We start from the raw sequence: 16192 nt of genomic DNA, 5'->3' as shown, positions 1-16192 counted from the left end.
CAGCACCCAGTCTGGCAGCTGGACCAGGCCTGCCCCCGGGCAGCCGTCGGGGTGGAATGGTGGGAATGAGCTCGGAGCATTGGATTGGTTTGGGGGATGGGAAAAATGGAAGCAGGGACTGATTAAAAAAAAAAAAAAACCAACACAGGAGATGTGGAAGGGAGTTAACAGTATCAGAGTGAATCTTGGCCTCTCCGCTCGCAAAATAATCCACTCTTTTCTACTGTATTCTACTGTTTACCTTTAATCTCCAACTAGAATATGGTGCATCCGTTTCTCGACAGAAAAATCTCGCAGTTTTCGTTCCCATGCTTAACAACTGCTCTCCTGGCAAGCCTTGAGTCTGTGAAATGTAACGAATCTGAGGAAGGAAGAAGGAAAAAAAAAAAAAAAAAAAAAGGGAAATAATTTACCTCTGATTTTCAAAATCTGATCCACATAGCCAAAAACTTGTCATTTCATTGAAAAAGTGGCAAAATGAAGCACCCTCAGAGCACTGTAGCTCGACAACTACATCTTACAAAGGAGAGAAACCTAACACTGAGCGCCTGATACTGCGCTCTCCATCTCCCAGAGAAAGCCATACATAAACAAACCTCTGAAGTGACCTATATAGGCAAGCTTTTAGAGTTCAGTGACAGAAACGAGGAGCTGGGGAGAGTGGCTGTCAGTACCTCCTCAAACCTTTCCAATCCTAAGTGTAATATTTTCATTCTAAACAGGAAAATTACTAGGAGTGCTTTGCTTGCCTACAGAAGTTTGATGATTTTTTTTTTTTTTGGCGTACTCTTATTATACAATGCTATAAAAATCCTTCCCGTTTGCTGTTTCCAGTGTATCAGCCTTTTACACGTCTGACACACCTGCATTTCAAGCACTTGGAAAGGGAGTGTGTGTACAACCTCTAGGCATCCAGGAAAAGATACTGTCCTCATCTCAGAAAATCTGTTACTGAATGCGATGGGAATGGACTAGCTTCATGCCTGAAATGGTCAGGTGCACTTTTCCACTGAAATAATTAACATGCATTTATTCTAGAAGATAATTTACTATGCATTTTTCATTGCCTTTCTTATAGTTGATGATACAAAGTGTTAACTAAAATAGTTAAAATTCAAGGCTTCAGCAGAAATCTGTGGAAAGAACACATTATGATGTGCTTTTAATTAGCGCGCATGAGCACACAATGTTAACTCCCTGTACAAGGGACGAGCTATCCCAGAAGTAAAGCTTCTTTAAAAATTAAAAAAACACCTTCAAGGAAGATTATTTGGAAGAATAATTGGCAATAAAACCGAGCTTGTTGCAGGTCAGGATGGAGGGAGTACGGATTCCAGCAGCCAGGGCTGAAGGTCCAAGGGGAGTGAGGGCTGACGGGCACCGGTCAGGGTCCCATGCCACACATCTCCACGGAGGGGCTGCTGGTGTGGACCAGCCCCTGGAAAAGGTGGAATGGCCAGGGAATAAGGGAAAGAAGGGAAGAAAGTAAAAAATCAAGCGGAGAGAGTGGTGAAATACACCAAACCAGTAACTGTAAGGGAAAGAAGGGAAGAAAGTAAAAAATCAGAGAGAGCAGTGAAATACACCAAACCAGTAACTGGGAGGTAAGGTGAATTCAATGGAAACCAGAGGACCTGAGAGCTAGGAGCACCTGAGAAGAGACAAACTGATGGGCAGCAGAGAGGAAAGGTCTGGGCAAGGCTTCTGCTGAAGTATAAGTGACAGAAAAAAGTGAGGAGGAACTAAATGCAACATTGCCAACTTTTGATGTTTGGTATCCTGCAGCATTCCCTACATCAGAGACTAAAGAGAATCCCACTCTAACCAGAACTCTTTGTAGATCATTTAGTTGTTTTCTAAATACTATAAAGTCTTAGAAATTAGGGGTGGGGGGAAGACAATGCATTGATTCAAAAATTTCGCAGTTAAGCACCTGTGCCTGTTTTTAATGTGTACTAAAGCTCAGAAGACATGGCTGCTTTCCCCTGAGAAGTACAGCTGTTACTGGTTACAATCACAAATGAATATAATAACTTCCTTTCAAGGGCTAGCATGTTGGTTGCCACATGGCAGGGGGAAGTGCAGCACAAAGCCCTCGCCTGTCCGTTTATTTGGTGACACACACCATGTAGGAGGAGGAAAGGAACTTCCTTGGGAGCCATCTCCTACGACCGCTGTACTCGTGTACGCTGAGGAACACCCTGAATCAAATTTCTCTGAAGCAAGATTTGCAGACCTGCTTGATAAGGCTGACCCAAGTAAGGTAATTCCTGCTGGTGTGGAGGAGGTTACGGTTCCTCTTCCACCACAACTTCTCTGACGTGAAGATCACTCATTAAGATGAGTTATTAATTGTTAATGAGTTATTGATGCTTTCAGCAAACTTGAATGATATGTCGATCTTTAACTAAGTGTCTTTTAAACTCAGTATCCATTTGTAAAGCAAGCAGAAAATCTTATGAGCATCAAGACTAACCCCCAACCCATACGGCCCTCTGCGTGAAGCACAGCACCTTGGAAGGTGGCTGTCTTTGGGGACAATGCTGTTTACTTGCACTGTCCAGCAGCATCTAGAGGTCAAGCCTTGTTGGCCCTGGGCCTACAACAGCAAAAAAACAAGTGACAGGAACCAGCTGTCATAAGGACCTGGCTGTCTAAAACTGATAAAAGATGAGCCAACGATGACTATGAAGGTAGGTGCTCTGTGCACCGTGCTAAACTGCCTTCATCTTGCCTGGGTTTTGTACACAACAAGATGGCTGCGGTGCAGCAGGGGAAAGAAGGCCTTTTCTTTTCAAATGTGATGCCATATTAGTCTGAAAAAACATCCTCATAATCATGAGACTGAGCTTTACGCTGTTCCGGCTCTCTGTACAAAAGTCAGAGGCTCACAGCTATGTAAGCCCGTTGGCACCCATTAACAGCCTGGGCTGCTGCCATCATGACAAATCACAAGTTAATTTGAGGAAAGAGCTGGGACACGGGCACTATTCTCCACTGTTCAAATCCCTACTGCACCCTAAGGGACTGAAGATGTGGTCCCAAACCACGTTCCACATCCATAAGCAGAACCTGCCTGTACGTGAGACCATGATCAGAAGACCATGAACTGGGCTTCCAGGTCCCTCCTCACCTGCAGCAACATCCCTTTTAGCAGCTATTTAACAGCAGTATGGGGTCAAAATGAAAGCAATTCTGGAAGTTACATATTTTGGCACTTTTTTTTTGAAAGTCTAGATCTTCTCCTGCATTTTCTTTCAAAATAAGAAGTAAATATATTTGCTAGGTTCTTGGAAATTTTTGAGACAGCATTACAGATTCTTTCCAAAACCAAATGCCTTTACTTTTTCCTTAAAGAACATAATGAACTGGATGGTTGTTAATAGTTTCCTCTTCCGTTCTCTATTTTAACAGTAATACCCTGCACAAAGGTCTTATAAATGCATCAAGGACTCAACCCATGTTCCACTCCTAGCTTACTTCCTACCCATGACACACTAATTTTGTGTAAATGAAGGAAACTGAAATACTATTACTAAATACTAATAATACTAAATCAACAGGAAAATACATATATCCCCTGACAGTGGTTTTAACAACAGAATTTTTACAAAATTAGGTCTGACCTGTAAGCACAGGGAGCCAAAAGCCCACTACATGCAGATAAGGATTTAAATAAGCTGAAGAACTTGCTGGAGGAACTGCTCCTAAACTCAATGGTGAATCAAAGACATGTAAATTAGTAACAAGCCAGTGCTGTTACATCTGGGATTTTCAGGAGATCTCTTCACTTTTAAAGATCAAATAGGGATATGATTATATTCCTTCCAAATTTCCACATTATGCTAGAAAATTAAAGGCTTCTGAGTGTTTTAAACAGAAAATATTCTACATCTTTCATTAGAAACAACTGATTTTTTTTTTAGTCAGCTCACTAATGTCAATGGTGTCAGTAGTTGAAAACTCCTGACAGCTTCAACAGCTTTAAGCTTTACCATTGCATATATACAGTATTATTGCAACAGTTGATCCTTGCTCCTCATGAAGTAGAGGCTCTCAAATCTCTGAGCTATGCTGGATTTGCAGAAAGCATGAGGAAGTATTCAGAAGGCAACTAATCCTGACATCTGAGCAGACATTCCAGAGTCAACCCCGTTCATGGCAAGCGAAAGAGAGATTACAATGCAATGATAGTAGCCACAAACTTTGGCTTCCATCAGAAAAAGCAGCTTCAATACTAACATTTATTTTGCAAGATAGGGGAAGAAAAAAAAAAAAAGAAGAAGAAGAAAAATTGAACGTTAATTCAGAAAAGCAGCACAATATATAGTTTGGTCTAGAACCAGGATTTATGTTTTTAGGACAATCAGTAAGACTAAATTAAAAGCATTGAATAGACTTGAAGAAATGCTACTTAATAGGGGATGCTATTAACATTTGAAATGCTGGATTTCATGATCTGAAATTCTTAAGTTGCAGAAAGTGTGCATATGCTTGTGAAATTTATTCTACTACCTGGTCATATTCCAGTGCTCCTGGGTACAGTGGCCATCCAAGAAACAGCTCTGCAATCACACACCCTAACGACCACATGTCTATGGCTTCACAAAACGGCAATCCCAGTATGATCTCTGGTGCTCTGCAAATTAAACATGGTTACTGAATTTTTCCCATAGGAAAAAAAAGTAATTCAACAATTCAACATGACAAAAAACCCTCCAAAATCTGTTATTTGAAAACACAGGCTAATTATTTCAACAAAATCATAACATTGGAAATTGCCTTTTTCTTTCTCTAGATAATCCATGGTAGAATTTTGCAGCTCTGTTTGGTTTTATTCCCCCTACAAGTATCAGTTTGCTACGTACATCAAAATAATTGATATGCCGGAAAAACAGAATGTCACCGACTCAAAATTTTTTTATTTGCTCCAGTATGTTCCCCAAATGATACATCCACTCAGTGTCATACGCCTGTAACTATGTTCTAAACACAGTACAGTCATTTATCTCAAAAACAAACAAAAAGTTTCATTTGAAAATACACTAGTACACTTCCCAACTCGACAGTACACTTAAAGCTATTTAAAATATCAATTTAATTACGTAACTTCAAATCCCTTAATGCACTCAAATCAGTTCAATGTTATCAATTTTTAAATCACTTAAATGAAATCATTGCACTCGCTAAAGAGACCAGGTCTCATTTTTCACCTAAAACAAATGTGAATTATTTAACCAACAGCATTTGAATTTATTTCTGTATTCAAGAACCAGAAAAATTGGTATTGACACAGCTGATAAGGGGCTTTCAACATTTCTGTTCACGTGGAACAAAACTCAAGTATTTCACAGATAGCCATTTTAATTGCATTTGTTCTTTTTAAACCTGCCTTCTCAGTTCATTCAAGCTATTTACAAAAGGAGAAAGAATTAAAATACATCTGCTTGCTAATACAGAAAGATGCCCAGAGACATAAACCAAAGCATCACACTATAAAGTGATTTACTTTTAAAAAAAAGACAATCTGTTGTCAGCTTAATATGGCACAGAACAGCAGGATTTGACTGCCCAGGTAACACGCTGGTGGCGAAAATCACGATTTCTCACCTGTGTAAAAGCTTAAAGATCTTACACTTCAGCACATGCTGCTGTATCATTTTGGCATTCCACATCCAAAACAGAATCTCTGACCACAGTAAATTCCTACATATCTCATTTATCTTCTCCTCTGACATTTACCTTAATCAAAATAATCTTTAATTCACCAAAACGTACAGGATTGGGAACAAATTCCTATGTTCTTGCTACACTGGGACAGAGAAACTATTCTGTAGTATACAGTAGACCAAGAGCTGAAGCATCTCCATCCCTTTTCATGAGAAGTAGTTGGCAGAAGTTGTACGTAGACATAGTCCAAGCTCCAAGGATGCCCATTCACCACTGGGGAAGGACTCCCAATGCCCTGCCCCATCCCTCACCAGTGAAACCTTCTGCTTCTGCTGCAGGGAAAATCTGAGGCTTTCCACAGATAAGAAAGCCTACAGGGCAGGATATTCTGTTAAATATTTACACATTTTCCATTGATGCCAGTGCTTCAGTTCTTCCCATCCTTCTCACAGGCTGTTTCAGACGCGATTATATGAAGGATAAATCTTGTCACACGGGGGGTGAAACTGGAGAGTCTCAGTTTTCCACTGCCTTCAGAGATTTGATTACAATAAACTTCTAGGGATCACACTTGACGTATTTATGTAATGCGGGATCATGACATGGCAGTTAAGTATTAGCTAGCTTTGTTATCCGAGAAATAGATTTAACATATCTAGATGCCAGAAGACTAGAAATAGCCGTAAGAAACGTCTGCCTTCAGCCCCTGGCTGGGTGCCAGCCTGCACACGGTTGTTACAGATCTCTGTTAAAATACGCTTCCTTTTGTTGTATTATGTTACAGCTCTGAAGAGTTATTGAATATACACACAGCCTATGGATATAGGGGCTTTAACAAATGCTCCTGCTAAAATAAGCTCTTTAAAATCTCATACGTTTACTCAACAGTTCATATGTGTGCCGTGTAAAAATAGTCACAGTCGGTCCGTCTGTCGCTTGTCTCTTTTGAGGGACAGGATTGCAAATAAATGAAGGATAAAGGTAGATACAATTACCAAAAAAAAATAAAATAAAAGTACCTTTACTGTATTTCACAATATAGTAATTTGTTAGTTTTTCACGGGTACCACGTTGTTCTGTGATGCTAACAGAAGAGCTAACCAGTCTAAGGAGTGTATTTAAGGAGAAGCAAGAGCAGTGCTCCACACTTCCCAACACCTGACCTACCATCCAGAAAGAAAGAGAAAAATAAATGTGCTCCCAAACAGGGCTACCTGCACCTTACCACAGCACAGTGAACAAAAATAATTTTCAGGCTAGCTTGATGAAGAGCTGCTGCTCCACAGAGATGCCAAATTCCCTGCTTTGCAGGTTCAATGTCTCCTACCATGGCCTCACGCTGGTCCTTAAAATGGAGCAACCGTCCCACCACAGACAAAGTTACAAGAGAACTTGTACTGGGTTTAATTACGTTTAGATTGCTTTTAACCAGCTCAAATATTTTATTTTGCAATTTTTACAAACTGTAGAAAAATGTTTTTAAAGTGATGCTCAAAAGAATCTTCTTTTTCCTTTCCACTTCTCTTATCAGTTAAAAAGCTATTTGGCCAATGCACCTTACCACAGCACAGTGAACAAAAATAATTTTCAGGCTAGCTTGATGAAGAGCTGCTGCTCCACAGAGATGCCAAATTCCCTGCTTTGCAGGTTCAATGTCTCCTACCATGGCCTCACGCTGGTCCTTAAAATGGAGCAACCGTCCCACCACAGACAAAGTTACAAGAGAACTTGTACTGGGTTTAATTACGTTTAGATTGCTTTTAACCAGCTCAAATATTTTATTTTGCAATTTTTACAAACTGTAGAAAAATGTTTTTAAAGTGATGCTCAAAAGAATCTTCTTTTTCCTTTCCACTTCTCTTATCAGTTAAAAAGCTATTTGGCCAACTGGGGAGGAAAGGGTTAAAGAGGAGGGAGTCATTCTTCAATTTTAATTTATTTTTTTTTAAGATTATCCACAGCTCTTTCTTCATGTAGGAAATATTTTTACATACAGCTTAAAAGGACGGTATTTACTTTCCTAACTACAACCATAGACATTAAATTAAGTGGTAGGAACTCTAAATGTCCCAACACAGTTGCTTTAAAATCAGATTACTCAAAAAAAGACTGTAACTTAGTACTTCTGTCTCTCAGAACACCACCACACACACTCTATTGTTTGGTATCTACTGCAGATGACAAGATGCTCAGTTTACCAGAAGCTACTGTAGTCCCCAACTTAGTAAATACCATCTGTTTTCCAGACATCAACAAGGAGAATTTTCTAAACTTAAGGATACCAAATCTTACTGAAATGTACTTAAATGAAATTAAAAGCAATATTTTACAGAGAGAGCATCTATTTCCTTCTTATCCATGTTAATGCCTTATCGATGTTAATTAAACATTAATTTATCAATGTTAATTAAACATTAATTAAAAACACTAACAGAAAACTTCTGGAATTTGAAATGCAGTATTACTACACTGTAAAGATGCACTTTATTGAGCAACTACTCCTAGATTAACACATCTGAAATCCTCCTTTCTCACTTGATGCAGCACAGCTCAATTCAACTCTCTTGAATCAGACTTATCAATTGGAAATATCTAAAATGATGAAAGACACAAACAAATATTTATTTCAGCTGCTTGTTTGGAGAGTCACATTTCTATTTACTACGTCACAGACTGTGAATATAGATGTTATACTATAGGTTCTTGTTAGCTTATGAGGAAAGAAACCACCAGAAAAGGAACCAGAAATTTGTTCTGTTAACTTGCTTAAAGACCAGAATATTTCATAAAATAATTTAGCTTCAGCATGTTAGCCAGCTTAGAATGAAGCAACAAAATAAGCACATTTGAAGAAAAGTGAAATAATTCCTTGAGGGAGGGCTAAAAAACAAACAAGCAAACAACCAAAAACTACACAAAAATCAAAACATTAGCACAGCAACAGAAAAATTCTTCTAACCTTTACCCTGGGGGAACAAAGAATAAAGAGCAAGAATTAGCCATATTAAAAAAATAAGTCATGACAAAAAGTGTAAGTAGTCAAGCCATTTCAAATGATCACTACCCAGAAGTCTTCTGTCAGAAATCCAATTTAGAACAAAAGGTAAATGAAAAAGCTAAAACCCAACATAATAACAACTGAAGAACAGCATAAAACAATAAACCCAGCGACTTTCTGGAACTGCTAACTTTACAAAAAATTCTGGTGAATGCACGAATAATTTCACAAAGATGTTCCCACATTTTTATTTCTATTTCTCTTCTGGCAGTATGAAAGGGTCAATGTATCTACTGCCTACCACATGCCATTGTTTTATTTATTGACCACCAGGTTCCCACACTCCAGATGAGAGAAGAGTATATAAATAGCCATCCTCCCCTCATGGCTCCTACTCCTTTCAGCACATCCATGTGATTTCTCCCTAAGACAAAAACCTTTAGCCACCACCTATACCAACTTCCACGCCAGAAGCTGAAGGTAACGGTGCCTATGAGGAACACGGAGCTACCTCCTCTCCCCCAAGGTGCTACTGCCTACTCCAAAGATGCTGGCCATTGGGAATGCTGGTATATCCTTGGTAGTTTTACCTCCTCATTATAGCTTTTGCAGTAAAATTCCTTTCAAACAGGCACATAAACCTTATCAAGCCATTTTGACTTTGCAATTTAAAACACACCGAGTAAGAATTTTAATACTGTTTCTCCATAATTTTTCACTTCTGTATATTCATACAGCTGAAGGTAAATGCAGACGGTGTTTCTAATATTAGCATGCAACACAAAATTTTTACTCTTCTCACATAAGACAAAGATTACTACCCTTAATTACCACTGTTTATTGTGACACTGCTTACTACTTCATCTGCCCAGGATACAGCACACTGTCATCATTATAATGAATACTTATGCAAAGATGCCATCAAAAGGGTAGCATCTTCATCTTTTTTTTATTGATGACTTGTTCAAAGCCATCCAATGGATCAACAGAACTCACGTAAATGAATCCAATTTGCAAGAGTTATAGTCAAAAACCCAAGAATAACACTTTTTCCTCCCGCTACCATCACTAGCATAACACAAGCATATACTTTATAAAAGAAATAACCAGATATGGGTTGTGACGTGCTACTCTTCTTCTAAAGAAAGGAGGTCTAAAATAAAGATCAGATGCAGTGAAGAAGTTAATGAGAGATGGTAATGGGCATTCTAACAAGTATTCTGACATACAATTAATTTTCTTCACTACCGGTACTCATCATGAAGGTGTTGGGTTGCAGACCTTTCTAAGAGATCTGCAAGAACACAAGAAAGGCTCTAGGCTAGAGGGATCCAAACCAAGGTTGGCAATACTCAGGAAAAAAAAATGCACAAGCGAGTATCCTTCAATAATCTGAATGATGGAACGGGAATGAACCATGTAGTGACAAAATCTGGATGATGAAGGATATAAAAAACACATGGTTCTCTAATGCATTTGTCATGGACTTCAGAAGGATTTTCAAATATGCAATTAGATCAACACAATGACAGGCAGTAGAGCATACGTGGTATAGAGTAAACCATGGTGAAAATTAATGTACATTATTAATTCATTAATTAAATTATCCATAAGAATTAATAGGTTATAAATTAACCAACATTCCAATGGAAAAAAAAAAGGTAAACAATTTTACAGATTACTCGAGAAAAATATCTTACAATTGGGAGCAAAAATAATCAGGATATTGGAATTTATTTTTAAAGGACAAAGACATAACAAAAAATATTATGCCTCATATAAAACTAGTGATATTCCCTCACCTTGAATAGTGTGTGTTCACTTTTGAATTCTGTGTTCAGTTTTGGCCACCCCCATCTGAAAAAGGATACATCAAATAGAACAGACGCAAAGGACAATAAAAATTAAAGACTTGAAGAGACTTCAGTACAAGAAGAAACCCTGGTTATAACTATAAAGCTTCAGGATAGAGTGAAAGATCAGTAACATTACTCAAATTATATATAAAATAATGGAAGAGAAGCAGCCAGGTGTTTCTAGTGCTCTGATTCACTATAGAAAACCAAGGAAACCCCCGCTCCCTTTGAGATTAAAGACTGATGTAAATATAAAAGTGGGGTTTTTTTAAAGCCAGAATACAACTAGCGTTTGAATCATGGGCCACTGTTGAGGTAAAAATATTAAGAGTATTTAAGAAAAAAGAAAAACTATCCACAACGGCTGTAGATTAAACAGTGAGGTTCATATCAAAGTACAATAAAAACAGTCATCAGCTGTCTAGAGCTGGAAGAAACTTGCATCAGAAGACACTGAAGTGCAACCTTCTGCTATGCTAAATTTTCTTCAGTGACAAAATACTAGAACACACAGAACACGGATCGGATAGCACATGTATCGATAGCATACGTATCGCTCATTTCCTACATATGAAAATCACTGTTGCTGCACAAAGACAAGACTTACTCAAGCAAACCCCTTGATACAAACTAAAAAGTCTCTACAATGCTAGAACACACAGAACACGGATCGGATAGCACATGTATCGATAGCATACGTATCGCTCTTTTCCTACATACGAAAATCACTGTTGCTGCACAAAGATAAGACTTACTCAAGCAGATCCCTTGATACAAACTAAAAAGTCCCTACAATCTTCTTCATGGTCAGATTAATTTTTATTCACAATGCCATTTCATTAGAATAAAAATTATGTCAATAAAATTTATAGAAGTCTTTTAAAAAGTCGTGTTACAGATAAGATGTTCACTTGAGTGACTTTTTTCTTAAGAACATTTCATAGTGGATTGTCTCTTGCTTTTAAGCCCATTGAGATGTTACAATACAGACTGGTAGTGTCACGTGCTAACATACATTTGGTCTTTGAAATGGAAGTATGGTAGACTATGCCAGACAACGAGCTTTCCTCCTGAGCCTTTGAAAGGCTTGTTGCTGTAAGTCTATAATGCAGTTTTGCATTATAGATTTACATTCACAATCCTGTCTTTTCTTGTACAGTTTTCTAGGGCTCTTATAACTCTGCTATGATTAGGCATTAGAAAGTACATAACTAGCAAATTCTGATTTATCGCATTTGGGTTTTGTTGGTTTTTTTTAAGGCATTAGAAAGTACATAACTAGCAAATTCAGATTTATTGCGTTTGGGTTTTGTTGGCTTTTTTCAACTCTAAGAAGGTAAGAGGATTTAAACTGAAAGTAAAAATGCAAGTGCTCATGGAAACCTCAGTGAAGCTGGACACAGGCATCTCTGTCTTTGAGGTGGCAGGAAAGAATCAAAAATACCACTTTGTAATTTACAGCTATGTCACCGTATATCACAAAACACAGGGAGAACAAATATGTTCGAGAAGATATGAGAAGTTATCCCCTCATTAATGACTTCATTCCTCCTTTGAAGGAGTTTGGTTGGGTACCAGACCCTCGCGTGCTGAGTGATAGTGAAGACAGGAGGAAATGAGTCACCGTATCTCCTGTAAACTTCTAAGGCCATGGTACTGCTGTGGTGGTGTCCACAGTGCTGTGCAAAAGGAATTCTCATTTCCTGGTAGAAAAAAACTTCATTTTAGCGAAATAAAACTTTTGCATAGAACTACAGAACATCCAATGGCTAGAAAAGCCCTACTTAACACCACAGCCTTCTACTGTTATATATAACCTTCCAGACCCACATGCAGATGCTGCTTTAACTTTGAACCCTGACCTGACCTTCAGAAGGAGACAGGATTTAAAAACCTTATACAGAGAGTAGCCCAAATATGTAACTACTTACAAAAAGAAGCAATCACTGCAGAAAGAGTTAATTTGAACACAGGGCTCACAACTAAAGGAGGGGGGGGGAGCTGGGGAAAGACAACAGGAAATCAAACCAGACAAATAACAAATAAATCTCAGGTAATTTTATCAAATAAAACAAAATTACAAGCAAACTATGCTAGCACTCTTTCCTGATACTGGAAGAGTTTTGTTTTGAAAGAGCAATCACAAATTTTAACCTAATACACCTTCTCTTACCACTTATGAGAAGTACTGAAGATTATTTAGCTATTCCTTGTTGATTTTTTTCAGCTGAGAATAATAAAATAAGAAGTGATTTCAACAGATTCTTTTCCACTTATTCACTATCTCTAGTGAAATAAGATGTTGATTTTATTAAAACCAGAAGTTGTTTATGGTTCTGCCTTGTCATGATTCTGTTTTTCCTTAGAAAGACTGCAACATACCAAGTGATTTATTGATGTACTTGATATGATAAGCAGTTTTGGAATTATATGAAGATTAAGCAAAGTGGATACTGATGTAGCAATATAATGAAGAAAATTGTGTACAGAGAAACTCTTCAGATGCTTTATTGGTAAATAACGTCTGCAATTTAATACATTTTATTTACATTTTGGATAGCAAAGCGTCAATGTTCAAAGCACCAAATTAGGTTACTTACCAATATCTGCATTTTGACAATATCCTTCAGGTAGTTTGTATTTTGACAGTATCCTTCAGGTAGTTTGTATCCTTCAGGTACACAGCTGTGTGCGCAGCCTCCCAAACCCTGACCCAGAGTACAGGGGCTCAGAGGCTGTTACAGGGGCATGTGTGTGTATATAAATGTCTAAACTCTTGTTTTGCATTATCTCTTACTAGAAAGACCCACACACCTTTTCTTCTGCAGGTTTGCAAGCAGTCATACTAATTTCCCGAGCTGCACTAACAGTCCACACATCTAATTTAATGAAACTGTCTCTATCGTATAGTGTGCTTTTCCTGACATGCCTCTCTATATGCTACAACCATCTTTGAGTTTTTGGTTTTTTTCCTCTCCTTTTATTTTCTTTTCTTGGTGGCAGGGGGGAAGGATGAATAAAGAAAAGAAACAACACCTAGAAAATTAAAACATTCAAAATTTTGTGCCAAAACAAAACCCCCAGCTGAGCTGGTGAACCGTCCAGATCATTTTTGAAGAAAACCTGTCTTGAAACTATCTCACTTTGAACAAACATAGAAGTCAGGGCAAGCACAGGTAACTGTGGAAGACCACGCAGTGGGGCAGGTGGCAACCACAACCTGGCCTCCACCCGAGGAGAGGATCAAACACTAGCAACAATTTCCAGCTTTGAACAAGCACAAGAGAAAACTGAGAACAGCACAGTGTGGGAGACAAAGTCCTCCCGAATCAGAGATGCCAGATCTTAGTTCCACCCCACTTTGCTTTGTTAACACTGATTTTGTGGGGATATCAACTTCTAACTCTGTAAGGGTCTGCATGGACTTGCGGTGGCCCAACGCACCAGCTGAAGAGCAGGTAGGGAATTTCTATAAAAGAGTCACAAGCAGGACAGCATTTGTTTGTAGCATCCTCATCAAGAACAGCAAGACCTTTTAAGTCAGTTTTGCGTGAAGGTTTCTTGTGCTTTCACCTTTGATGACAACACTCCTGCTTCTGGGCTGAGGGGACGAAATCACAGTAGTCCTAAAGAATTGAGCAGCTTGATCCTGCTGTAATAAACCCCACCAAAGGACTCCCACCAGACACAAAGGAATGGAAAGAGGTACCAGTTTCTGATAGGACTGATTAGCATGAGGGTTTCTCACCTACTTAAATTTAAATGGATTCTTACTTTGGCATAGGTCAGGTAAAATACCAAGGAACACAAGGATACGGCTGTTATGTCAAGAATCATGCAAATCATATTACTTTCTATTAGCTACCTGCAACTAAAACCAAAACCAAACAAGACCAAAGGAAAACCTAGCCTGAAGACACAAAGGAAAACTCCTTTTATTCTGCAGCAACACTTGCAAAAGAGTTTTCTCTCCAGCACAGGCCTGCCTGCTGCAGGTCTGCAGCTCAGCCACGAGAGCTCCAGAAACCAGGAAACTATTTGAAAATCATTTTCTAGCAGACATCTGTTGCACAACAGTTCTTCAGGTAGGCATACCGAGACATACTGCACTGGAAAGGAACACACCATATAGATACCTGAGAAGGTAAGAAAATCTGCTCACATCCTTGTCCACTGTGAAAAGGTTTATGGTTTTTATACTGCTGATGTCTGCACATCTGGATGATGCAAAGCGATACTCTGATGAAATTTTGCAATTCAGACTGATAAATTTTGACTTAAAATTACATTGTTTTAATTATAGAAAGCTCACCAGAAATAAAAGCAATTGTTCCTGAACAGGCAGAGCGATGTCACATCATTCATCTCTCTCTGACCTCCAGATCATTCTGTATTCCTATGAACTAGAATGTTTATCTTATTTACCTTCCTAATAATGTTCTACTTAGTATTGTGGTATTGGAATAAGGCTTTCACAGTTTACTATCCTGACTTGTAGACTGGAAGTTGTTGCCCATGACACAATCCTGCCCTCAAATCAAAAATGGCAGAAAAGAAAAAAAAAAAAGAAAAAAGGAATTTGTAATTTTAGAAAAATGTCAGTATTTTCATTGCAGAATATTTATGTAGTGGTAGTGGATTATAAAAATATTGTCAAATTAAGAATTAAACACTGACAACGTGACATCAGGATAAATAGAGACAGGAGGCTTGTTAAAGTTGTTTCATTTTAAAAAGAGAAACAAGCAAAAAAGAAATTTACATTTAAACAGAATCACATTGGATTAACAGAGACATTTGATCACTTCAAATTCAAACATTCAAAGGACACACAATTAAAAAAAAAGTAGCATCTAGCAAAAAGTCAACCACTGATGTCATAGCTCCACATAGGAGATTTGTTCACTAAGTAAATGTAACACCAGAATACATTTTACTTTGGATATTTCCCTATATAACGTATTATCTAATCACTTAATAGCTATGTCAGCTGCTGAATGGAAAAAGAAATAACAGAAACGTTACGAGAAAGTTATGAGAGAAAACACACAGAGCAGCAACTGGGGCAGGTGGGTTAACATACATGAAATTAAATCTGCTTTCTCAAGGTTACACTAGTAGAGACTTTTTGGTTAACAAAATTGGTTTAAAATACTTCTATGTTTGAAATCTACTGCCAACAGGTATGTGTCTGGCACAATGTTTTATTGGGATCTGTTCTTCCATACAACAATGCAGAAAAATAAACATACAGTACACACCAACGTTCAACAACCTTAATTCTGATTTGTACGCTGCTGTAGTTATTTATGATGCGCTGGCAAATGAACTGACTGGCTGACCCGGTGAGTTCTTCCCATACAAACTTCTATGATTAGATCCCTGGCGTAAATATGACACCAGCAGAACAAGTTGCATCCTTACCCATGGTTTAGTGATCCCACTCACATAATCATGGGGAAATACTGAAGAGCCTAACCTTTGGGGGCACTATGGAAAATAATGTCAACATTAAGACAAAACTAAGAAATTACATTAGAAAATGCGAAAGGTTATTTTTTTCCCCTCTCTGATGAATCAAACCTATGGACTGCTAGCGAGGAAAGTTACACAGGTCTATTTTGGTAGGCTAGACTGTAAGACTTCAGCCTTCCAGCATGTCCCATCA

At 38.2% G+C, this 16192-nt stretch overlaps 1 protein-coding gene across 1 annotated transcript in view; it reads right to left on the bottom strand.

Annotated features, from left to right (window-relative positions):
- The window catches only part of HIPK3 (homeodomain interacting protein kinase 3), an 89083-nt gene that overhangs the window by 30635 nt on the left and 42256 nt on the right, over positions 1-16192 (bottom strand). Inside the window, exons 3-4 of the mRNA XM_014949273.1 lie at positions 4516-4639; positions 242-361 (exon numbers count right to left, since the gene is read on the bottom strand). Of these exons, the coding sequence (XP_014804759.1) occupies positions 242-361; positions 4516-4639 (244 nt within the window). The remainder of the gene's footprint in view (positions 1-241; positions 362-4515; positions 4640-16192) is intronic.

This window comes from Calidris pugnax, unplaced genomic scaffold (genome assembly GCF_001431845.1).
Source record: "Calidris pugnax isolate Ruff unplaced genomic scaffold, ASM143184v1 scaffold177, whole genome shotgun sequence".
In the NCBI taxonomy this organism is placed as follows: Eukaryota; Metazoa; Chordata; class Aves; order Charadriiformes; family Scolopacidae; genus Calidris; species Calidris pugnax.
Note: the sequence above shows the minus strand (reverse complement) of the source record. Positions and strands in the feature narration are given on the sequence as shown.